The following is a 23,945-nucleotide window of genomic DNA, read 5'->3' as shown; positions in this document are numbered from 1 at the left end:
CCTGTTGTGCAAATAGTTAATTAAATTATTGCTTGATAATTTAGGATATAATTAGTGTTTAGTTCATATTAATTCATCATATTTGGTTAGGCTAGTTGACTGAAGAATACACGAAATTCAATCCTCCCTGTGGATTTGACCCTCGCTTACTGCTAGATTACATGAACGATTCGTACGCTTGCGAGGTCTAAAAGTCGATGTAACTAAAATTCTACATCACCATGCTCTAGGAGATTGCTTTAACTCGTATAATGCTTTATGTAGTTTGTATACATGGTCAAGCTTACTCATATATTCAAAACCTTCAGGTTGGTTGAATTTATGGAAAAGAGCAAACTTCATTAATTTGTTGTAATCTGAGTACATGAGTCCATATTTATAATAGAGGAAAGTAGTAAAGTCCAATTACAATTAAACTATCCTTGTCCCAATTACACCCAAAGTCTAACACTTAAAGATAAGTCCTAGCATAATTAAACAACTAAACATAAATAGAAGAGTAACAGAACTAAAATTCTTTTTAACTGAAATTCTTATGTGAGACCTCATTCCATAATAATTTTGGCTCTGTAAGACTTATTATTGTGAGAGTCATGTAAGACTCTTCCATATCTTCTCTTCAATAAGGTTGTTCAACATAAACTTCTTCTTGAATGTACCTATTTAGGAATTAACGTTTTACATCTATTTGGTATAATTTAAACTTCATGTGACAAGCATAGACTAATAAGATTTGAATTGCCTCTAATCTTGCCACATGTGCTTAATTTTCTTCAAAATCAATTTTGTTCTTCTTGGTTATATTCTTTGGCAACGAACCTAGCTTTATATCTCACTGCTTGGTTTTCCCATTGGCATTTTTCCTAAACACCCATTTGGTTCCTATGACTTGTTGATTTTTGGGTCCTGGTACTAGAGTCCAAACGTTGTTTCTTTCAAATTGACTTAATTCCTCTTGCATTGCCATAATCCAAAAGTCATCTTTTCAGCTTTGGCAAAACTTTTGGACTCTATTTGAGAAACGAATGCACTATTTTGCCATTGTTTCGTGAGTTGCTCTTTTTGTTGTAATTTTTCTCTAAGGGTCACCAATGATTAGTTCTAAGGGGTGATCAGCCATGAATTTATTGTTCTTTGGCTCCAGAAGTGGTTCTTCTTAGTTATTCATGTCATTTGGGTTTTTTTTAAGATATTGGTCTTGAGGTTGAGATCCTAGGAATGAATCGAAGGGGTTTCCCTATTCGTCATAAGAAATTGGAGTAAGGGTTGGATTTGGCAAATTAGATTTGTCAAACTCAACATGCATTGACTCCTTAACTCTCATAGATGTCTTGTTATAAACTCTATATGCCTTGCTATGAGTTGAATAACACAAGAAAATTGATATATCAGCCCTAGAGTCAAACTTCCCTAATTTTCCTTTGGTTTTTTTAATATGAACACTTTCATCCAAATGTTCTAAAATAAGTAATGATGGGAAGGGTAGCGGTATACAACTCATTAGGAGTTTTGTTGAGAAGGGGCCTTATGCTTACTTGGTATATAATATAGTGAGCAGTATTTATGACTTCAACCCAAAATCTTTGTGGCATGTTGTATACATATAACATAGCTCTTGCCATCTCAACTAAGGTTTTATTTCTTTCCCCAATAACACCATTTTGTTGAGGAGTTTGAGGAGCTAAGAATGTATTGTTTATACCATGTTTTGTGATATAGTCCTCGAAGTGTGAATTTTCAAATTCTCTTCCATGGTCGATCCTAATTTTGACAATGTTATATAGCCTTGTTCGCTTTGAACTTTTTCACATAGTTTTGCAAAGGCCAAAAAAACATCATCCTTGAGAGCTAGGAAATCCACCTATGTGAACCTAGAATAATCGTCTTCCAACACTAAGGTGAGACGCTTTCCTTTTAGACTTAAGGTTTGAGTGGGGTTCAAACTAAATCTATGTGGATTAGTTGAAGAGATCGAGAGGTTGAAACTACATTTTTTGATTTTAAAGAATTTTTGTGTTGTTTTCCAAGTTGGCAAGCATCACAAGGTCTTTCTCTTACAAACTTTTGATCTAGTAGTCCTCTCATTAGGTTCTTCTTCGCTAATTTCTTCAAGGAATGTATTCGTATGTATCCTAGTCTCTTATGCCATAACCAAGATTAATCAATTTATGCACCCCAAACAGATGGCACTAGTTGAGGGTAAATCAACTATGTTCATAACATAGAGATTTCTATTTCAATTTCCCTCTAGAACTAGTTCATCTTTTTCATTTTTTACTAAGCATTTATCCTTTTCAAATGAAATTTTGTTACCTTTGTCACAAAATTGACTAATGTTAAGTAAATCATGCATCAACCCTTCTACATAATAGACATTGAATATGAAAGAGGTTGAGGTACTGATTTTACCAATTCCTTTGAAGGTACCTTTTCTATTATCTCCAAATGATACATGGATACCGTCTTTTGGTTTGAGTTCAACGAACTTCTCCTTATCACCGGTCATGTGCCTCGAGCAATCGCTGTCCAAAATTCAAATAATTTTTTGGTGCCTTGGGTCAATGAGAAACCTATAACACAAGAGATTTAACCCTTAGAGATCCATTTTAAGTTAGGTCCCTTTGGGATAACATTTGAAGAACTTGGTGATTTGGGCAACTAAACTTGTTTGCCCAAGGTTTTGAGGGTTACCACAACTCTTTCAGTTATTTTGGGTACCCAACATTATTTGATGCCATTTGCATTCTTCATTTGGCAAATGTGGGCATATGACCCACTTCATTGAAATAGTGACATCAAATACAAGGAATAGGAGTGAACTTCTTGATTTGTCTTTTCTTGTTCTTCTCGACTTTCCTCGTAGGTGTGGGCTTTTGTGATAGTGCTTTGACTTGTTGGTCTAATTCAATGCTCTTCTTTTTAAAATCAAGTCTATCAAATGATAATTTTTATATCAACGCACTTTGCCTTGAAGCATTAGTCATATGGATTTCATTTGCTTCCTTCAAGGCAATAAGCTACTCTTTGAGCTTTGCAATCTCATGTCTTTGCGCATTAAATTTTTCCTTACACTTATTTAAACTATGAATTGATTTTTTTAGAAGCAATTCAAGTTCATTTTCATAATCTGATGCACTAACCTCATCATCATCTTTAATTTGCCACCACGAGAACAAATCACTTATTTTTATATTGGAATTCTTTTTACATGGGGGGGGTCTAAACCAGTATTAGGAAAGTCCAGCCCTCCATGTTGAGTATTAATGAGTAACATCAACATCTCATGATGCAAGAAATCGGCGGTCCAGATCACATACAGTTGTGTCGATCGCAACTCTTCATTCGCGCTTTTCCTTCAAAAGGGTCGGTCGAGGAAAATTAATAAAACTTGGGGTAACGGCTATGAGGGGCAGTTTGGGAAGAAAAAGGAGTAATTTTTTTGAAAAAAGTGAGGAAGGGGAAAGAATCTTCTTAATAAGTGGGCACTCGACCGAGGCTCAAATCATCTAAAAAATTCACATAAAATCTCCAAAGATCATTTTTCACCGCCTGCACGGCTGCACTCCCTCACTCTCACTACTTTGTCTTTCGATTGCCCAACGGCTATGTAAACGTAGCCCCTGAATAGAGAAGCAGAAGAAGGAAAATGCAAGAGTTTCTGGGTTCTGTTCGTCGATCCCTGGTTTTCAATGGAGAGGAAAGGAAAGAGGGTTTGGGTTCAGGTATTGCGGAAAAGATCGGATCTTGTCTTCGCAAGTCGAGAGTTGGGTTGCTTTCCAGGTCACGCTTATCACCGCTGCTTCCGCCAGCAGCGACGACGGCAGCGGCAGTGGAAGACGACGTCACTGCGCCGCAGATTCGGTGGCGCAAGGGTGAGTTGATTGGTTCTGGGGCATACGGCCGTGTGTACATGGGTATGAATTTGGATTCCGGCGAGCTTCTAGCCGTCAAGCAGGTTTTTTTTCCCTCATTCTATTTTTGCATTTTTTTCTCTTTCTTGCTGTTGTTTTTCTCTGTAAGATTGTCTTTGTTTGCCATTTTAGGTTTCTATCGCGGCTAATGGTGCTTCCAAGGAGAGGGCCCAAGTAAGTATCCTTCTTTGTTTGGGCTGAGAATTTTCTTTTTTAACTTCAGTCTAATGTAAAAAACGTGAGCAAACATCTGTTAAAGTGAGCCATTGATCTTAGCTTATGTAACCATTCGGCAGTTTAGATGCCATTGTTCTGTACATTATGGAATTTTGCTTTCTTGTATGAATCCAATCGTTTCTTTCTTTTCTTTTGTTTTTATAATAGGATCTCTTTTCTTTTCTTTTCTGTTGTTTTTACAAACTATTGGTTGGTTATCGATGAATCGGTTGAGATGTATTCAAGTTTAAAAGTTTATACTTGGGTTTTTGAAAATGATGCTGCTTTAGTTTTTCAATTTAAACGTGTTGATCATAAGAAGTTACAAAGATAGCATAATAAACATTCATTTTAAATTTGGGTCCAGATTTTTTTCTTTCTTTTAGATGATGATTACACAAGCAGACTACACCCAATACCCTTCAGGAGTCTTGAACCTAAGATATTGCACTGGAAACCACCCTATGGTCATTGAGCCAAAGGCCTGAACCACTTCAGTCTAGATTTTCAAAGTTCAAACATATTTAAGCTTCTTGATTCACTATGATCAGTATGCTGACTTCTGTATATTTACTTATGGTTTCTTATTAATATAAATTTTATTACTTTGGATCAGATGTTGCTATGTGTATTTTTTTAAGACCTGTTGTTCTTCAGATTTGTAATTCAGTTAGTTAAACTTAGGTAGTAATTTGTAATTTTAGGCTGTCGATTATTTTCTTATTTGTGTTCAATTTCCTGATTTAAGTCAATAATTTTTTCAAGATTTTCTTTTCTTTAGATTTCTAATTCAATTAGTGAAACTAAGGCAATAATTTGTACTGTTTAGGCTGTCGATTACTTTCTCACTTTGTGTTCAATTTTCAGATTCTAAATAATGTTAATGTTTGAATGAAACCAACAATGAGTATTTTTAATTCTAGAGTTTTTTTCTGTAGACTCATATACGGGACCTTGAGGAGGAAGTCAAACTTCTTAAGAACCTATCTCATTCAAACATAGTTGTGGGTGCTCTCTCTCTCTCTCTCTCTCTATCTATCTATCTGTGAGGATGCAGGTATATGTGTGCATTTTACGTTACGGTTATTTAGTCATAGTTTTTTGTCCTTTTGGACAGAGATACTTGGGAACAGCAAGGGAGGACGAAACCTTAAATATTTTGTTAGAATTTGTTCCAGGTGGATCCATTTCATCATTGCTTGGGAAATTTGGATCCTTTCCTGAAGCTGTAAGTAGCCTGTGCTTGTCAATTTGAGATTGAAATTAAACTGCACAAAGTGGTATGTTTCTAGACCCGTGCTGATTTTACATCTGCTGAGCAGGTTATAAGAATGTACACAAAGCAACTATTGCAGGGTCTGGAGTATCTCCACTGTAATGGAATTATACACAGAGATATTAAAGTAGGTGCCATACTATAGAACACTGCTTTCTGTCTTTCATTAATTTCTTAATAAGCTCATTGAATGAAATTCTAAACTCAGGGGGCAAATATTCTTGTGGACAACAAAGGTTGCATCAAACTTGCTGATTTTGGAGCATCAAAACAAGTGGTTGAACTGGTAGGAATCAGTTATGTTTGGGCAACACATAACCTTTTTGGTGGTAGTTTTGTAACTTTCCTTTGTCTTTAGCTGACCTTTGAGTTTGTTTCTCATGTGACTATGATAGGCAACTTTATCAGGAGCAAAGTCAATGAAGGGTACTCCATATTGGATGGCCCCAGAAGTCATTCTCCAAACTGGTCACACCTTGTAAGGATTAAAATAATTTTCCTCCTCTTATAAATGTTAAATGCAGAATGGTTTTTTCACTAGTTCCGTATGTGCTAGAAAAGTCATATCTTGAACTTCACATGATTGTGTTACATTCCAAATTGTACTGTGTTCTAAACCCTAGTGGCTGCAATTTCCAGAATTTCTGAGGCGCATAGGTGAGAGAGGGAAGGGGGAGGTGATCATGAAAACTATTTGCTGTTGGCAGAATCATTATCAAGAGGTCAGGCAATAGGGGGGGGGGGGGGGGGGGGGGGGGAGTGAATATGGTGGCTGCAATTTCCAGAACTTCTGAGGCGCATAGGTGAGAGAGGGAAGGGGGAGGTGATCATGAAAACTATTTGCTGTTGGCAGAATCATTATCAAGAGGTCAGGCAGTAGGTGAGAGAGGGAAGGAGAGGGGTGATCATGAAAACTATTGGCCATTATCTAGAAGCCAGGCTGTGAGTGAGAGAGGGAAGGAGGGGGTGATCATGAAAACTATTGGCCATTGGCAAGAATGAATTATCTAGAAGCCAGGCAGCAGGTGAGAGAGGGGAGAGGGAGATCACGAAAACTATTGGCCAATGGCAAGAATGAATTATCTAGAAGCCTTTGAATTGTATAACCTATTCTATCCTATACCTAATGAGATTTAAGATTTTCATTTTTAACTTCTTCATGCTAAACTTCCTTCCATGCGCTGAAAAATATACATGTGTGGGCGTTCATACCTGTACTGCCCAATAAGAAGTTCAATATCACATTGTCTAGGTAATAGTGTAGATATGCAGACATCTGAACTCTTGAGTGTATTATGATTGACATAAATGCTTGGTGAACTTACATTTTCTTCTTTGTAGATTTGTTCCCTCAAATCCATTTGTAATATAAAAAGTTCTGTTTCTGATTTTTTCAATTATACCTTGGCTTAGTTCTGCTGACATATGGAGTGTTGGATGCACTGTTATTGAAATGGCTACTGGAAAACCTCCGTGGAGCCAACAATATCAAGAGGTACCTTTTTTCTTTTCTCTTCTTTTTTTGGTTCATCATTGTACATTGTAGTTGAAGTGAACTTCCCAAATTTAAAAGATCTTGTACTTGCAGGTTGCTGCTCTATTCTATATTGGAACAACAAAATCACATCCTCCTATACCTGACCATCTGTCTGCGGAAGCAAAGGATTTTCTGTTAAAGTGTTTACAGAAGTATATATCATTCATTCATTTTTCATGTGTTCATTGTATTTTAGCTAGCAAATGTGGTTTTTTTTGGCATTACAGATTCTCAAGTTTCGTGTGTACTTGTTAGTTCCAGTCGCTGTAATGAGTTTTGATATGACAACACACGTCCTTATCTAGAGTAGAACATTTTAGAGTTTGATTGACTCCACTTTTGAGTTTTCCTCTAAGTGCTTTCTGGATTTCAGTTGTGTTCTTTTAGATTGACTTGTACACTTGCTGCCAGGGAACCAAACTTGAGGGCAGCTGCTTCTGATTTATTGCAGGTAAGACAGATCCACAAAGTTTTGTTTCATGTAGAATTTTACTGAACTAAATGATGAGTTATAATATGAGCACACGTTGTTACATTGGTCAAACTTATTGCTGATTAATGTGAAGTGAATTGGCAATATGATGTGCCATTATACACAGCAGTTGGAATATCTTTCCTTCTCCTTATCCTCCCAGCTAGCAAGGCTAAACGAGACAGAAGGCATTTTATCATTCCATACTGCAGAGGACCATCATATGAATAATGTAAATAACCCTGGAATCCTTTGACATACCAGAAGAAGAAAACCTCTGTGCAAACAAACTCATGGTCTTATACTGCTCAACTTGTTTGACTGCATCAAGTTGAGTTATTTTATTAATCATGAACCTGCATAGCGAATTACCACCTTTTTTTTCTATTATTGTAAAGGTAAAGACAACTAAAAGAAAAATATTGCTCTCTTCGTTTTCCTATTTACAGTGGCAAAGAATGAAAATATCGCTCTGTTTTACTTTTTCCTTAGTTCTTCCAATCGCAGAATAACCCCATGGGCTTGTGGGTTTTTTTCTACCAATTGGGGCCTTAATTTCCACGCCTCTTGGGGATGGCCTACAGGGTTCATTCTCTATCCCACTCTGTCTCTGTTTCTCGCTTTCTCAAGTTGGTTTCTCTATTGTATACAGCATCCTTTTGTTACTGGGAAGCTGCCAGACAACCGTCAAGTGTTCCGTACTTCTGTTGGGGTTTGCTCAATTATCTTTGACTTTTCACATTGTGCTCATTTTCTGTTCCTCCACATTTTCTCCTACTGATGCAATATTTTAATCAGAATCAAGAATCTTCCACCAGCTCCTTTATGGCAGGAGGCCTCCATCCAATTAACTCGTAAGTGGGTATTTTATTATTTGATCCATTGAGCATTCTTCAAGTAATATTAGCACGATGAGAAGACATTGACCCCTAAACTGCAGGCCTAGCCCTATGACAGGGACGGGGGATACCTTCAGATTCTCAAGAGACATTAGAAAGGTAGACAATGTCGGGTGTTCAACTATATACCCTGAGAGGCTCTCAGGAATAGGAGAAATGTGGAGGACAAATAACTCAGATGACATGTGCCAGCTAGATGGTTTTGATGAGGGAGCATCCTCAGGTCTGATTTCTCCGATGATAGATCCCTTTACTAAGGTAATCAGTTTTCCTCTTTGTTTTTTTTTTCTTTTTTTTTTTTTTGTTCGAAGAAAGAAAGTAAGATGTATTCTGCCTTGCTAGTGTGTTATTGTACTTGATGGGAACAAGGAGCTTATGTGGTGATTGTGTACTTGTGGAATTTTTATTCTTTATAGAGTTACAACCCCATGTCAGAGCCTATTGATGATTGGCCATGTAAGTTTGATGGAAATCCAGAGAAAGACTTTACTGAAACAGTTAATACTTCCAGCAGAATTGAAACTTTTCAGGAAGGGAAGAATGATTTCACATTCCCTTGTGGACCTGTGAGTGAGGAAGATGATGAAGTGACAGAGTCAAAAATTAGGGCATTCCTAGATGAGAAGGTAATAAATTTCTTTGTTATGCATTCATTCTCCAAATTATGAGGATTTTTTCAGTTATTTCACCAATGAAGGTGTGCCACAACATTATGCTCAGCGTGCAACGTATTTCAAGTTTCACCTTGTAACTCAACCGTATATAGACACTATATTTTGATGCAAATGACTGTGTTGTGTCAGGCTCTGGAATTAAAGAAACTACAGTCCCCATTATACGAGGAATTTTACAATTCCTTGAATACTTCTCCTTGTCGTCCAGCTGTTTCTGGAGCCACATCGGAAGAAGATCCTGCAAGTTGCTCTAAGTTACCTCCCAAAGGCAGGCCATCACCTAACAGGGTAGCTAGTGGGGCTTCTCCCAAGTTTGCCGATGAAGCAAATACGAGTAGCCCCGTTAGCTGTAGCAGACGTTTCTCTACAAATGGTGCTGCAAACAATCAGATTTTGAAAGAAATTCCTTCACCTCAGCTGAATGAATGGACTCATCAGAAGCCTTGTAGCCCAAGGTTAGTTTGGAACAGTTAAATAAATTTTAGTTTGGACAACATGAAATTCTTTGATTTGATGGGCCATGTGTGTACTTGTTTCCTATCACATCTGAACACAGTCTAAGCTTCTCTGAGAGGCAAAAGAAGTGGAAGGAAGAACTGGACGAAGAACTAGAAAGGGAACGAGGTCAGTGGGTCTGCTATATTATATCCTATGTTTCTTACTCAATAACAAAGTCAAAGGTTTCCATCTCAAGTATATTTCCATTCATTGTAAATGCAGAGGTGAAGCGTTTGGTAGGTGCAGGGAAAACATCTTCTCCAAATGATAGGGGCTTAAATAGAAAGAGAGACAGATTACGATTCATATCTCCTGGAATATGAAAGGGTTCTCTCGGCATATATATATCTTTAGTTTTTATCCTATATTTCATTTGATGAAGTTGTATAATCCCTATTGAGCTCTACGTGTATCTCAATTTTCTCAACAGGTGGAGTAATGAATGTCTTCTTTTCCATCCATATTATCTCAGTTGAATAACCAATAGGCCTTGCAATGCAGCCTGCAGTTTTGTGTTTCAGCTTTGTGAGCATTATTTTTTTTTTTATATTCAGTTGAAGAAAAGTTGCACGTATGGTGTGAGTCATCATGTTTAATTACGATGAATCGAAGTGGAATCAATTCATTTAATGGGGGGTTCATGTCCTGAAGTCGTTAGGGAGCGCCAAACTTCATATCATGTACATGATCATCCATGACTCAAGAGATCATGTCCCAAGAGTAAACGGCAGAAAGTGCTTTCTACCCGATTTTGAGAATCATGTACATGAAATGAGGGCGGGGTTCTCTCTACCGCACACCCTCTCACTAAGTTTTGCCATTTCGTTCCCGCACCCCCTCTCGTTCCCGCAGTCCTTCTGTAGTCTCCCTAAACCCGAGCTCTCTGCTCCCTCTCTCGTCTCCACCGTCCCTCTCTGGTCTCCCTCTTCATCTCCATCGTCCCTCTTCGGTCTCCCTCTCTACGGCCTCTCCCTCTCGACCTCCGTTGTAGAGTACGGGAAACCGAGAGGCTCTGTGATAGAGATCGAGAGGGAGAGGTAATATTAAGTTAATATTAAATAAAAAAATGTGTTTTTATCCCTCGAGCCTCGAAGGAAGATCTTTGTTTGACGAAAAGTTTTTGATTTATAATAGATCAGTCGTACCTTTATTGTATTGCAATAAAAAATTCAATAAAATAATATGAATGACTCGCTATTCACCGGGTTCCTCCCTCGGCGACGTCTTCTCTTCTCTCTCGGCATTCCTCTCTTCTCCTCCCCTCTGACCATCTTCCCTCTCCTCTCCCTCTCGACCTTCGTGGCAGAGCACGGGAGGTCGAGCATTTGTTGCAGAGCCTCTCGGCCTCCCTCTCTTCTCCCTCTCGGCGTACCATCGGAGGGCCGCCGTCGTCGTTGCCCACTGGCCTGTCGCCATTGCCCGTTGAGGAAGACGACGATGATTTAATATTTCCTAAGTTAAGAAAAATTAAATTATTGTCATAAAAATCATTAATTTATAAATTTTATTTATAAAAATAATTATTTTATTTATTTAATATATTTATTTTATAATTACTATATTAAAATAGTGATTTAATTGTCATAATTAAAATATTATTAAAATAAATATTTGATAAATTATTTTTGCATAATTATCCGATTGATATAGTTAATTAAACCAATGTTTTTAAATTTTGTGATAATATATTATTAATTAATAATACATAAAATATATTATGTATAAATATATAGTGTGTTAAAGTTATGATTAGATGAATTTTCTCTTCAATTATTTTTTTTTAGGTTAAAGTATATCATATATTAGTAATAAATTAATAACTCAACGTAATTAATAACTTAATGTATTACTTTCGTTTTTGTTATTTATAAAATTATTTATTTATTATTTGTAATTAATCATATGCATATTTCATTATCTCATGTAATTACCATATTAATACATAATAAAATATCTAATTCAATTAATATATATATTAATATATTTAATTATAAATTAAATAACTTATTCGTGTAGTAATAATGGTTATTTTACTTAATTTAGTGTTTAAGGATTATATTATAATTAAGTGTACTGTAAGGGTTTAGGATGCTCTTATTTTTTATGTTTTTCTCATATTGGGGCACTAACATTGGAAATTGCTTTCCGATGCATATCTGACTGACATGATCGTCATGTTGGACATGAACTTAAACTTTAAAAATCCATTTAGGGGACTAACCCCCCACCTCAATTCAATTCAATTAAGTGTGGAGTAACCCATTAGCCACGGAAACGTTAAAAGAAGAAAATCATAAAAGTCAAGAAAACCTTTCCAGTTCGCGTATAGATCGTGTCCAGTGTTGGACAGAAAAGCTTTGGGACACCGGAAACTGCCCCGAAACTCAAACTCCTGGAATCTAGTCCGGAAAACCAGTCAACTCGTGGTCGTCACTGCCATGCCAGCATTCTGGGAACTCTTACAGCCTGGTACCTCTTCGCAATTCCGTATTCGCGTGCTCTTTACCTTTTTCTTATAAAACCCATTTCTCCCCTCCAAATCCCCAAATCAAAATTCTCACTCAACGTTCTTCTTCTCGAATCTCGATTAACAGATCTTCTCCACTTACTGGTCACAGAAATGGAAAGCTTTGGGAGCAACGACAGCGGCGCTTCTCTGAGATCAGCCGACCCCGCGTCGCCATCCGCCAGCGGTTCGGATGCGGTCTTCTCCGACGAGGATGTGTATCTCAAATTGGCATCCAATTGTCCGAAGAAAAGAGCCGGACGGAAGAAGTTCCGGGAGACGCGACACCCGGTTTACCGAGGCGTGAGGCGCCGAAACGGTGGGAAATGGGTGTGCGAGGTCCGCGAACCGAATACCAAGACGAGGATTTGGCTGGGGACTTATCCGACGGCCGAGATGGCAGCGCGAGCGCATGACGTGACGGCCATGGCTTTCCGTGGTAGATCAGCTTGCCTCAATTTCGCGGATTCGGCATGGCTACTGCCGATACCGGATACAGGTGACGCGGTGGACATTCGCAGGGCAGCTGTGGAGGCGGCGGAGATGTTTCGCCCAGTGGAAGGATCTGACAGCGTGTCTGAAGGTGACACTTCGCCGGAGATGCAGATTTGCTCAGATGAGTTGGATAACGCCGCATTCAGCGTGCCGACGTCACTGGAGAGCATAAATGACCAAATGCTATTCTCTCACTCTTACTCTCAGCCCTCGTGTCTCGAGAGTTGGTTCCATTGGGAGGAACTAGTGGACTATAATGCTGACCTCTCTCTTTGGAATTTCTCCTCACTGTCTGGAGCTTCAGGTTCATGATAAACAGAATACTGAAGAGTCTCGGTCTCCTCATATAAATTATGGGAGTTCTCCTAGCATCAAAAGAAGTTTTTTGATGCATTGAGAAGCAGCCGACAATGTTATAAAGGATGATGAGCCAAAGGAACCCTGATCAATTAGGTTTCTCCTATGGTTACCCAGATATGATGTTATTATAACATCATAGTTTAAAAGTAAGAAAAATAAAATTAGATGAATAGAACTTGATTTTTCCTCCATCTTCATTTTACCAAAGGGAAAGAAAGGCCTTTGAATAGACCTGTGCCCTTAAAGGAACATAAAGCATAATCGATCATAGAAAATACATTGATCGATCATATTTGTATTGCACAGCCAAAGAGAATTCTGTTTGATTGATCATCCCCTTGTCAATGATCGGTCATCTTAACTTTTTTGGACCAACGATAATATTTTAATTGATCAGTCCATCGATCAATAAGTCATTGTTTGACAAAAAATTAATCGTTATGATCGATCAACTACCATATCAAATACGTTCAAATTTAATCGACAACGCATTTGTGTTCCCACTTTCAAAAAATACCCACTTCCATAGATGTGGCACAGGCTCTTTTCACATCTGACTATCAAAGGAAATCTATATTCTACAAAACTAACCAATTACTTGTTCAGAGTATGTTGAGACTAAAGCAATCCTTCAGTAGGTGAGCACAACTGTGAGACCAGATCAACTACACCCCACATAGAGGCATCATTCTGTGAAACAAATAGCAGATAAGCCAACTGATCAAATAAATGAACAAACGAAGAATTAAACTTCAACTAAATGAGGATGTTGGCACTCCATTATAAACTCACCAGGTAAACCATGTCAAATGCTTCACGGTAACTTCCAATGGACTTTTCTACATTGTCATTCCTGCAAAAACAAGTCAGTTTCAACACAACTCTTATAGAGTGTTCAACAAGATCTGACGTACATTGGCAAATGCCTTTCACATGCGAATAGGCATTTTCAATTACCCAGGGTCTGCTCATTCAAAACAAATAAAAGATGAGAATTCACCATGGTAAATATTGGGAGGCCAGAGTGGATAAAAAGTCCTTCAACGCTATGTCATAAGCAATTGCCAGAGAAAGGTGACAGCAAAACATGACAATTTGCTGAGAAGATGGAACTATCATTTTTTATAAAGAGGAAAGTGAGATAATGAAAAAGCAGCAACCGTAAAAGATGACAAAATATTAGTATAGATGTACCATTAGGAATGATGAAATAAAATATGAACTACAAACAATTAAGAGAAGAGACTAGAGACTCTCGCAAGAAAAAAACAAGGTGGTGACAGTGAACAAGGCATTTAAGATGGTTGATACAAAATCAAAAGGCTAAATAGTTCATTACAGAGTATTTTTCTTTTGAATGATAAGAAAAAAAATGAAGGCCAAAAACAGAGGTAAAAAGACCTGAAAAGATTTCCCTACAATAAAATTAGGAATTACATAATTGTAGCTCTTGGAGGGGGCTGTAGATGGTTTTCCTCAGGAAAAAGAGTGGAGATTCACTACTATATTCATGGAAGATAGTTTCCCTGTCAGCACATATTGAAATGTTTCCGATAGTGAGACAGAGGTCTCCATAAAATAACATAGAAGGCAGTAAAATGGGAGCTCCCAGAGCTAATAATTTTTTTTTTTTGTTTAGCTGTTGATCTCAATGCGATATATAATCACTTACAGAAATCCAACTGTAATCCGGTTCTCATAATTCAAACCATCCGACATGCCAAGATCTCCGATGTGATCACCAAGAAGTAACACATTTGTCCGTTTCTTCATTGATGAGTTGTCATTGTTTGGCCCATCACTGCCAATATGATCATGAAGAGGAGCAGCCATATCAAGTGCATGCTCATTCTTGTTCAGGACATGAATTGTTTTCCCTATCAACAAATAGTCAGTTAAATATAATCAATATATATATATATATATATATATATATATATATATATATATATATATTTGTTGTAAAATGCAACACAAACACTATCAATGTTTGCTATATAATAAGATGACCACTCAATTCCAACTACTTCCAGTCATTCAAGACATGCTAACTTTGAGATGCATATGGGATCAAAATTTTCTATTTTAAATCATAGAGAAATATTTTTTTACAGTAAAACACTAATACTGGCCTAATGTTAAAATTACTGCTAGACACGACTTGTTGGATCTGCTGACACAACATGGGTTTAGGCCACCTAGACTGGGAACCTCATATACTGCAAACCACCATAAATGCTATGATAAATTTGATCAAAAGCAACTACCAAGGTCCTAGACCAACTTTGCCTCATTTTCCCGCAAACCCAGGCAATGTGCCCTAGACACACTTTAAAGAAAGAAGGTTTAGGAACAAGTGATCACCAACATGCCAAGTTTCCAAATTCTCCTTCATTACAAATTTACTTCTTTCTTTCTTTTTGCATCAAGGAATAATGAAAGGTGGCTTAAGGACCTAATCAATCAAGAAGAAAGGCAGCTTCTTACTAGCATTTGTATCAACAGAAATTTGACCTCGACAATACCCTAGGTTGTTTTTGTTGAGAGAGAGTGAAATGCAAGACATTTTTTTAATTAAGTTAATCTTTCCGTTTTATTTACTCATCTAGGAGCATTTCTATCTCCTGACTTAGAATAGTATAATACATGTTAGTTGTTGAGGGTAGAAATGTCTTTCACTACGAAATATACACTTAAGGAGATTAGGGAAATAATTGACTTTAACTCCGTTAAGTATAACTTACATAGTTAAAGACTCTTCCATCCAAAATAATTAACATACTATAGAATATTTTAAGTCAAGAGACAGAACTACCCCTACACGAGTAAACAAAAAAAAAGATTCAACTTAATCAACAAAATGCCTTTGCTCCTCACCATCCTCATACAATTTAAAGGTGATGAAGTTTCTGCACAATGGCATATGAAGAAACACTTTGTCTCCATAATTAGCCACTTGTAGTTCACCCATTACAAAGAAGAGATTAATAGGAAAGGAAGAGAGAAATGATAAAGATTACAGTGAAAAAAGAAAGAGAGGAAAGAAAAAACGAGTGGAGGGAGAGGATAGTCTGCGGCAAGTGAAAGAGAGGGTTTCAGGGCATTAAGCTTGACCATTTTTTCTCTTACATATATTAATCAAAAAGCAGATTCATTACAATAAGAACCCTCACACAACTAAGTTTTTAGAATCATAACTTAACTGTCAAAAATACCCCTAATATAAAAACTAATAAAACTCAAAATGCAACTAGCAGAATCTTTGCATCCAATTGCATCCCAAAAAGTTCACCAGCAAGGAACAAGAAAAGGCACAAGGAAGCTAAATTTTACAAAGAACACTGGAATTAAGATTTGTGAGGAACCAAGATGGAATTTTTCTTTGTAAAATATTCTGGGATGAAGTTTCAAAAGATACCTTTAAAAGCTAACAGACAACCATTATCATCGAACGCCATCCTGTTTGACACAATCTTCACATTTTTAAAAGATCTGTGAAGTTTTTGCCTCATGACCTGTTATAGTAAGAAGGATCGAAAATCAACAGAAGAATTTAACCACTATATTTCAAATAACAAGGCTAGCTACCAAAGCATCATGTTGAAACATGTTCAACTCTACTGACTTTAGATTTGGAGCAACCCCACAAACCGCATAATAAAATGAAGGGCAGATTCATTAATCTGGTGAATCACTCAGATCTACCATGATTATTATTAGCACAATAAAGAAAGCAGTGCTCAACATGGGCAGCGTGCTCATTACTGCCTATAAGTATCATACATACATTGTTTAAAAAATAGCAATAAAAAAGCTTATTTCTAGAAAAAAAACACAAAATCCAGTAGCCTCTTTGAAAATAAAAAGATCAACGTCAATGAGTACCTTTTAATTTCATAAAATGAAAGAACAGAGGATGCAACCAAATGAAGAGCAGAAAACAAAGAGATCGGTTTTGCATTGAAAATGTGATCATAAGCCCTCAGACAACCACCAAATCAAGGGCACAAACTTCCATCATAGAAAACTAAAAATCCCATTAGTTCATGGGTTTCTCAGTAAAAACACCCCTGCTTAATTTTGTTGAGTTTTCCAACAATTTCTCAATCCCAAAACATTCAAGTTCATTGCAAAGAAATTACAATCTTCAAACCCACCCTCAAATATACTTGTGCCCAATACCCAGGCACCATTGAGAAAGAAGATGAATATTTAAAAAATAAAAAATCCTGTATGTGAACCTTGGACGACCTTGATCCCACTATCTAACTACAAAGGATGATCGACGCCTCCCATCCCTGAGAACATGAGAATATACAAATGAAATCATCCCTAATAGATTGGTCAGATTTGTTATCAGGGAGTCGTCACTTAATCTCCCAACTGGACACCATAGCTTCCCCAGAAATAGCCTGCAGATTTCTCTAGAAATAAGAGCATATTGAAACCTGAGAATGTGAATGTGGCCGTCTTCCTTCTTATTGCTATAGTGAAGATATATTATAAGTTTTATTGAATAAACTTGTAACCTGAATTTTGCGGAGAAAATTCAATACCAGAACCTAAATAATAAGTTTGTTCTACCACTATAGCCAGTTAAGAAAATCTTGACTATAACCATGTCAAATTTGATTATAAAAATAGTCCATTATTTTCTTGAATAAACTTGTGAAGTTGGGTCCAAAGCCCATCCCAAAATGACTGACCAACTTAGGAAGCCTATTTCTCAACTAATAAACTCAAAATCTTTGTACTCACTAATCCATGTGGGACTATCCATTAACAAAACTTGTAACCTTAGTTTTGTGGTAAGGAACATACAGAAAATTCAATACCAAAACCTAAATAATAAGTTTGTTCTACCACTATAGTCTGTTAAGAAAATCTTGATTATAACCGTGTCAAACTTGATTTTAACAATAGTCCATTATGTTCTTGAATAAACTTGTTACCTGAATTTTTCAATAAGGAAAATACAGAAAATTCAATACCAAAACCTAAATAATAAGTTTGTTCTGCCAAAATAGTCGGTTAAGAAGAAGCTGATTATAACCGTGTCAAATTTGATTATAACAATAGCCCAACTACACATCGTTCAGGAAAAAAAAGTTCACGTACATTACCAGAAAACTGCTGATAAATCATGCTTGCTCTCTTAAAAGTACAATCCAAGATACTATTTACAGTACAGAAATAATTAGTAATATGGTTAACCAACTTAACTTCAGTTCTAGAAAGGCATTAATGTGGTTTCTTGCAGAATCAGGATTAGTAAATTACATATAACTTTCTTCAATGTATCATAAGTTACTAGTACACTTGTCTCACACTAAACAAACTCTAGCTATTAAGAAGTGCTGAAGTGGTAACTTAAGAAGACATTAGTTAACATGATGACCACCTTTCTTTCTCCTCTATCCTAGCATAATTGGAGAATATTTAGTTCATCAATAGTTATTTTATTTCTGAAAATGTATTCCACCAATATTATCTTCCTTTAACAAACTGCATTGGATTTCACTATTTAAGAAAAAGTAATGCCCTATTTTAACTTGTCCCTACCAGTTTTCCTTTCTTTCAAATAAAAAGAATAAAGGCTTTTTAAAAAATTAAAAATTAAAAGAGATAGGCAAAAGAGAAAGCATGAAATTTTCACATTAGATTTGAGGCAGAGATGTAACATCAAGGGTTTGAATACCTTGGCCACACCTTGAGCCTTTCAGGACAATGCTCCCACTTCATTGGCACTATCATGATCAGTGGAACCTACGGTGCAGTACCAAAGTATCTATGGTAAAACGGCAGGTAAAAATAGTGACTTAACCTTTTTACATGTCATAATACCACAGTAATAACAGAATTCAAAAAGATAAATGCATTTCTAAGTTGTCAACTCTCTGACTCTCTCAATTGTCTCAAGAATTCAAAACCAGTATGTGTCATCTTTAAGGAGACACATTCACAGATGAAACTATGCTCCTGCAAAAACAGAAAGCTTTATTTCTAATGCTAAGCACCAACTGACCTCCCAATACTAGATTTGAACTACACTAACCCACTTTGGTAATGACTCTTTAGACTTAAACAGATTACCAAATTTGACTCAAAAGAATAGCTTGCTTTTATATACTTTAAACACTTTTAATTTTATTCCACTTCATAAGGAAACTATATTCTTTCCTCTTGACTTAGGTGGGCAAAAGTCATATCTATCACAGGACCCCCCCACAACCATCACAATTATGATCACTGTGGCCCATGTCTCTATATGCACAAATGCACACAAGATAAAAGAATCAATTTCTTCAGTTCCTGAGAGAATAAACTAGCAAACATGTGGCACTAAAATACAATCGCATGCCACAGTCATAAGTGAGCTTATGCTGTTCTCAAGCTTTCAAGCCCTAGATGCTTTAATTTGGGAAAGAAAAGCTTGCCATGCTAACCTCTTCTATGATGTCTGCCAAGCCCGCCGAAAAGATGAGAACAGGCACTTCTCTCTCCTGTCAAAAATTAAATTGTATAAATACTGGCTGCTTGGTCACATGATTATATAGCACAGTAAGAACAGACAACATACTCACTTATGACAAATGAAAAGACCAAATTATTGTATTATGAAACTTTCTTTTGTTCTTCCTCCTCATCTTATCTTTTCCTTTCTAATCTGTTGGATGGGGTGAGGGGTGAGGGGTGGGGGGTGGAATATTGTGCTGTGAAACTTTCTCTAAAAAAATACTGTGAAGCAAGTGATTTAATGCATTTCTTTAATTCAAGAAGACATCATTTGACGCTAAGAAGTTTGAAGTGAGACATCTATACTTGTTTGATCTTCATATTCGAAAACCTTGCCCCAAGGTTTGAGCACCGCAAACAGACAATGTGCTTCAAATACCAACAACATTATGGATCAATTTGCAAAATAATGAGATTTCTTATCCTTTGGTCCTACTATGTACAAGATATCAACTTTTAAGGATAAAAATAACTGCCACCACTATAGAAAGCCAATTAATCATTTGACCAACTTAAACTAGCATGTTTAAGGCCTCTGTTCCTAATATATGTCAAGTAAAATCTACCTCCAGGAATTCAAACAGCTCCACTACACCATCTCTAAAAGCAATAAAAGCATTTTCCACAGATTTCTTTATGGAATCAATGGTGAGGCCACCCTCAACAAGAAGAGCATGTGTTTTACCCCACCTGCAACAATTAAAAATATAGCGCATTAAGACTTTATTATTCTATTCTATTTTCAAAACTTTTTCCTTTTTTTTGTGAGAGGATAAAGGAGGGACAGGAGGAAGAACAATGCGGCCCTTAGTTGACTAGATTAGCTGAATATCCTTTCTGTCCAAATAATAGGATTAAAAACAAACACACCCTTGATTGTATGCATTTTCATGTCCTTCCCTCTTTTACCCTGAGCATGTTGGCATTCTTTAGAATGTTAACCATCTGAAGGACAAACACCAGTAACTAGATGGATGATAAGGAGCAGATACTATACCACTCTTCCATAAGCTTTGTTTTCTCCTCAATGGGAATAGTTGGTGAGAATTCCAAGGGATGATAATAATCATATAATTGCTGCCTCTTGTTGTCATATTCAGAATTTCCTTGCTGCAACAGACCATGACTGCCTGCCAAAAACGTAGACAGTAAGAAATGTTCATAGTCATTGTGTAATAACAGGAACCGATCAATAAAGTTAACAGGCTGCAGCCAGAGTAACATTTTTCGCACCACTTCAAAAAAAAAAAAAAGATGGAAATTTTGCCACAGATACTATATCTAGTAAAGCAGCAGTTAGATAAGCTAGAAAGTATGAATATAACTCACTCTGGCCACGACGACCATTGATCCAGTATCTTGTCAACGTGGCATCAAAATCAGCAATCACCTGAAGTTTTCAGAAACATGGTAGAAGGAAGAATGAGAACGACTGTAGTAACAGGAATTAAAGAGAGATGGGTAAAGAGAGAGAGAGAGAAAAGAGAGAGCAAATGACTATAATTTTTGAAAAAACACGAATTTTCAAATAACTGGAGTTCGAGCTGAAATGCAGTCCCTATGTTCAAGGGCACCAAAGAAGATGATAAATAATACCTTTCAACAGAACGAAACAAAAAGGCGGACCGCTGTAGAATAATACGGACGAAAACAAACAGAGTAAAAATAATAAGCGAAAAGTTCGGTAAAACACCGAATACGAAAATACTATAAATTCAATCGACGCCATTGAAAAAGGCAGACAATATGAGCAGAGTTCATCGAATCGTAGAGCATCAAATTTCAGCGCATAGGATTGCAGCCACAAATTTGTCTAAACTGGTGATCATGGCAATAACTGTAATTAAAACTAAATAAAATATTAATGCATCTTGCAAAGGCAGCACAATACAAAAGCAATGTGCATCGAGTATCAACGAGACCAAATCAAGAAACGAAGAAATAACCTGTAACTTGCTCGGACCGTCCTTCCTAATAGCCGCTTTCTTCTTTTCGAGCGACTCCTGGAATCTGATTTCAGGATACATCTTCTGATCGAAATTGATCCTCTCAATCTCGTGTCGAAAGAAATGCCTGCAAAAACAAGCCCCGGGACATGAAGACAATTTTAGAAGGAAGCAGCGGGAAAAGGAAACTCTCAAAGCGTTAGAGTCACTCGATGCATGCGAATCAATGTAGATCCATCAAGTAGTTCGGTGAGCGTAACTGCGAGGAGTGATAAATAAGAGAGGGACTTTGGCGGGAGAAGCGAACCTGGTTCGCGCGGAAAGAAGACGCTCAGAGACGGTGATAATAGCAGGAAGACGGAAGCTCAATACTCGCATGGGGGAGGAATGGGGATTAAGAAAGCATCCACTATAAGAAACTTCAGATGTCGATTCGCTTAAAACGGAGAAAAATAAAATAAAGATAAGAAAAAATAAAAATCGAAGGTATGCAGATCGAGAAAAGCTGACAAATGGCCCGTCGTGGTTTCGTTCGAAGTTTTAACTATGGAAACTTCCACCAATGAGATATTTACTTTATTTTATTTATATTTTTTATTTTTTTATTTTTAAAGAGAGATTGAAAAACCCATGCCATGCAAGCCCCATGTTTTTTCTCGAAGGAAAAATTAATTATTTAATAAAATAATCATTATATAAATATATATATATATATATATATATATATATATATTTGTATGAAGTAGAGGGATGATCGGAAACAGTCATTTGATTTTGATCAACGGCGAAGGGGAATCACCCCTCGTTCCCTTTCATTTTGCCTTCGCCTCACCCATTGTCTCGCTCCATTGCCCCGCCTTCCCCTATGCCATCCATCGCCATCGCCATTGCCTTGCCTCTTCCTGTTGTTAGCGTCGCCAGTGAGCTTCTTCCTAGCCTTCATCGCTCCTCACCTATTCCTCAAAAGTCCTTCTCAATCGCTTCTCATTCCCTCCCGCCCAATGTCTCTGTGCTGTTCGTCGTTCACCGGAGCTCAACCTCGGAAGTCCCTCTCACTCTCGGTTGCCTCTCGTTCCCACCAACTCCTTTCATTCCCTCTCATTCTCACTTCCGCTAGCCTTCCTCCATCCATCACCTCTTCCTAAAAAATCCTTCTCAGTCGCCTCTCATTCCCTCCTACCCAGCGTCTCCATCGTCGTCGTCGTTCATTATTGTTTTGTTGTCATTCCATTGCAATGTACGAAGCCGTTTACTCAAAATTGGACCTTATCAATTTATTTATTTTGAAAAGCTCTTAGAATAATTGTAGCACTGAATAGTATGAAATGGATTGAGTAGATCTCTTAGTCCTATTGTTATGGTAGTTTCCCAGGGTGGATAGGAAAGAGTCGGCTCAAAGAGGTCAGATGGTTTATATTATCTAGACCAATGCCTTGTGCCAATAGATGAATTACTAACTTTTATCAGTCGAGAGATAGCATGTGACAGACAAACAAGTGGTTGCATTAGCGGATGCATACTTCTTCCCACACTTCCCAGCATCATTACTTCCAAAGACAACCTCCTGGGTGAGCAAGGCTTGTGGTCTACAACACATTGTCAAATTAGGCTAGTGTGTTAATTTCGGACTAAAGTATTTGTTTGATCATTTTATTTTATATATTTAATTAAATATATATTATTAATTTAAAATTTAAAATTTATTAATTATTGTTTTAAAAAGTTTATTTTTTAGTTTATTCAAATAAAACTATCTAAAATAAAATTCAAATATATTAAAGTAATTTTATATAATAAAATACCCTTTTTATTTATATAAATTCCTTATTTTAAAAGTATATTTAATAATTATTTAAAGAGTGAGAATTTAGATATTGTAAAGTAAAAATTTGGTTAACATTTGGATATGATAAAAGTAAAGATTTGTTTAATTTTTTTATATATTTAAGTAAATAAATAATATTAATATATTTTAATTATTTATTAATTTAAAAAAAGTTAAAATATGTTTTAGTTTAGTTAAATAAAATTATCTTATAAATTTAATTTTTTATAATAAAATACCCTATTTTTATTTACGTAAATTTACGATTCTTAATATTATTATACTTAATAACTACTATTATTAACTAGTATTGCAATTAACTATTGATTAATTTATATTTTATCATAGGAGTCTATCATAATCATCTTAAAAATATACCAATTATATGTTCATAATTTTGATATTTGACAGAATTATCGTAATTATAATAATCATACTATGAATGTTATCATATATTAATCAACTAATTACATAATAACATATAGATGTTTTCCATGTGATGATAAGTCACTATATTAAAAGGGGATTGGAATTTCTCCAAAGACATTATCAACCAATAATAGGAGGATTTTAATATCTCAAAGCAATTCAAGTTTCTCACATAATACTTGGGTTAGGATGACCCCGATTCCGTATCTTACCCACCCGATTCTTACAATCCAAGGCGGTTTGGATATTAGGGGCCGTTCCACCCCCTGAACCGACTCGGTTTTTCCAAAAACCAGTTTGACTCACGAATTGATTCATCGAGTCGCTAATCCATGGTTTTGGATAAAAGAAATAAAGTCAGTATTGTTTTATATTTAATTTTCAG

The 23,945-nt window shown here is 36.4% G+C and overlaps 3 protein-coding genes across 6 annotated transcripts; 2 read left to right on the top strand and 1 right to left on the bottom strand.

The window, feature by feature from the left end:
• Nucleotides 1–3,570: 3,570 nt before the first annotated feature.
• Nucleotides 3,571–10,003, top strand: LOC137936163 (mitogen-activated protein kinase kinase kinase NPK1-like). Its single transcript, XM_068780722.1, has 17 exons — nucleotides 3,571–3,955; nucleotides 4,044–4,085; nucleotides 5,066–5,131; nucleotides 5,245–5,355; nucleotides 5,450–5,530; nucleotides 5,612–5,689; nucleotides 5,799–5,881; nucleotides 6,817–6,898; nucleotides 6,992–7,092; nucleotides 7,352–7,391; nucleotides 8,065–8,124; nucleotides 8,211–8,266; nucleotides 8,353–8,569; nucleotides 8,728–8,937; nucleotides 9,115–9,440; nucleotides 9,542–9,609; nucleotides 9,706–10,003. The coding sequence occupies exons 1-17, from the start codon at nucleotides 3,647–3,649 to the stop codon at nucleotides 9,804–9,806; spliced, it is 2,031 nt and encodes a 676-aa protein (XP_068636823.1). The 5' UTR covers nucleotides 3,571–3,646; the 3' UTR covers nucleotides 9,807–10,003.
• A 1,834-nt stretch (nucleotides 10,004–11,837) lies between these two features.
• On the top strand, nucleotides 11,838–12,999 carry LOC137937041 (dehydration-responsive element-binding protein 1E-like). Of its 2 annotated transcripts, none has more exons than XM_068782071.1 (2): nucleotides 11,838–11,952; nucleotides 12,102–12,999. In XM_068782071.1, the coding sequence occupies exons 1-2, from the start codon at nucleotides 11,922–11,924 to the stop codon at nucleotides 12,794–12,796; spliced, it is 726 nt and encodes a 241-aa protein (XP_068638172.1). In that variant the 5' UTR covers nucleotides 11,838–11,921; the 3' UTR covers nucleotides 12,797–12,999. The 2 variants fall into 2 exon arrangements, with proteins under 2 accessions (XP_068638172.1, XP_068638171.1); XM_068782070.1 differs by having other exon boundaries at nucleotides 12,078–12,999.
• Nucleotides 13,000–13,200: 201 nt separating this feature from the next.
• Nucleotides 13,201–21,779, bottom strand: LOC137936999 (uncharacterized). Of its 3 annotated transcripts, XR_011109600.1 has the most exons (11): nucleotides 21,614–21,779; nucleotides 21,307–21,433; nucleotides 20,690–20,750; nucleotides 20,358–20,490; nucleotides 19,927–20,050; nucleotides 19,291–19,347; nucleotides 16,263–16,359; nucleotides 14,517–14,721; nucleotides 14,282–14,370; nucleotides 13,637–13,697; nucleotides 13,513–13,534 (listed from the first exon to the last, which is right to left on the bottom strand). XR_011109600.1 is itself a non-coding variant. In XM_068782004.1 (10 exons), the coding sequence occupies exons 1-10, from the start codon at nucleotides 21,682–21,684 to the stop codon at nucleotides 13,463–13,465; spliced, it is 1,008 nt and encodes a 335-aa protein (XP_068638105.1). In that variant the 5' UTR covers nucleotides 21,685–21,779; the 3' UTR covers nucleotides 13,201–13,462. The 3 variants fall into 3 exon arrangements, 2 of the variants coding, with proteins under 2 accessions (XP_068638105.1, XP_068638106.1); XM_068782004.1 differs by lacking the exon at nucleotides 14,282–14,370 and having other exon boundaries at nucleotides 13,201–13,534; XM_068782005.1 differs by lacking the exons at nucleotides 13,513–13,534; nucleotides 13,637–13,697; nucleotides 14,282–14,370 and adding an exon at nucleotides 13,706–13,956.
• Nucleotides 21,780–23,945: the final 2,166 nt, after the last annotated feature.

The sequence above is a fragment of the Aristolochia californica genome, unplaced genomic scaffold (assembly GCF_029961685.1).
Source record: "Aristolochia californica isolate CCGP_79_NKW_82.1479 unplaced genomic scaffold, dmAriCali1.0.hap1 SCAF_7, whole genome shotgun sequence".
Lineage (NCBI taxonomy): Eukaryota > Viridiplantae > Streptophyta > Magnoliopsida > Piperales > Aristolochiaceae > Aristolochia > Aristolochia californica.
The sequence above is the reverse complement of the archived record's forward strand: the minus strand, read 5'-3'. Positions and strand labels throughout refer to the sequence as shown.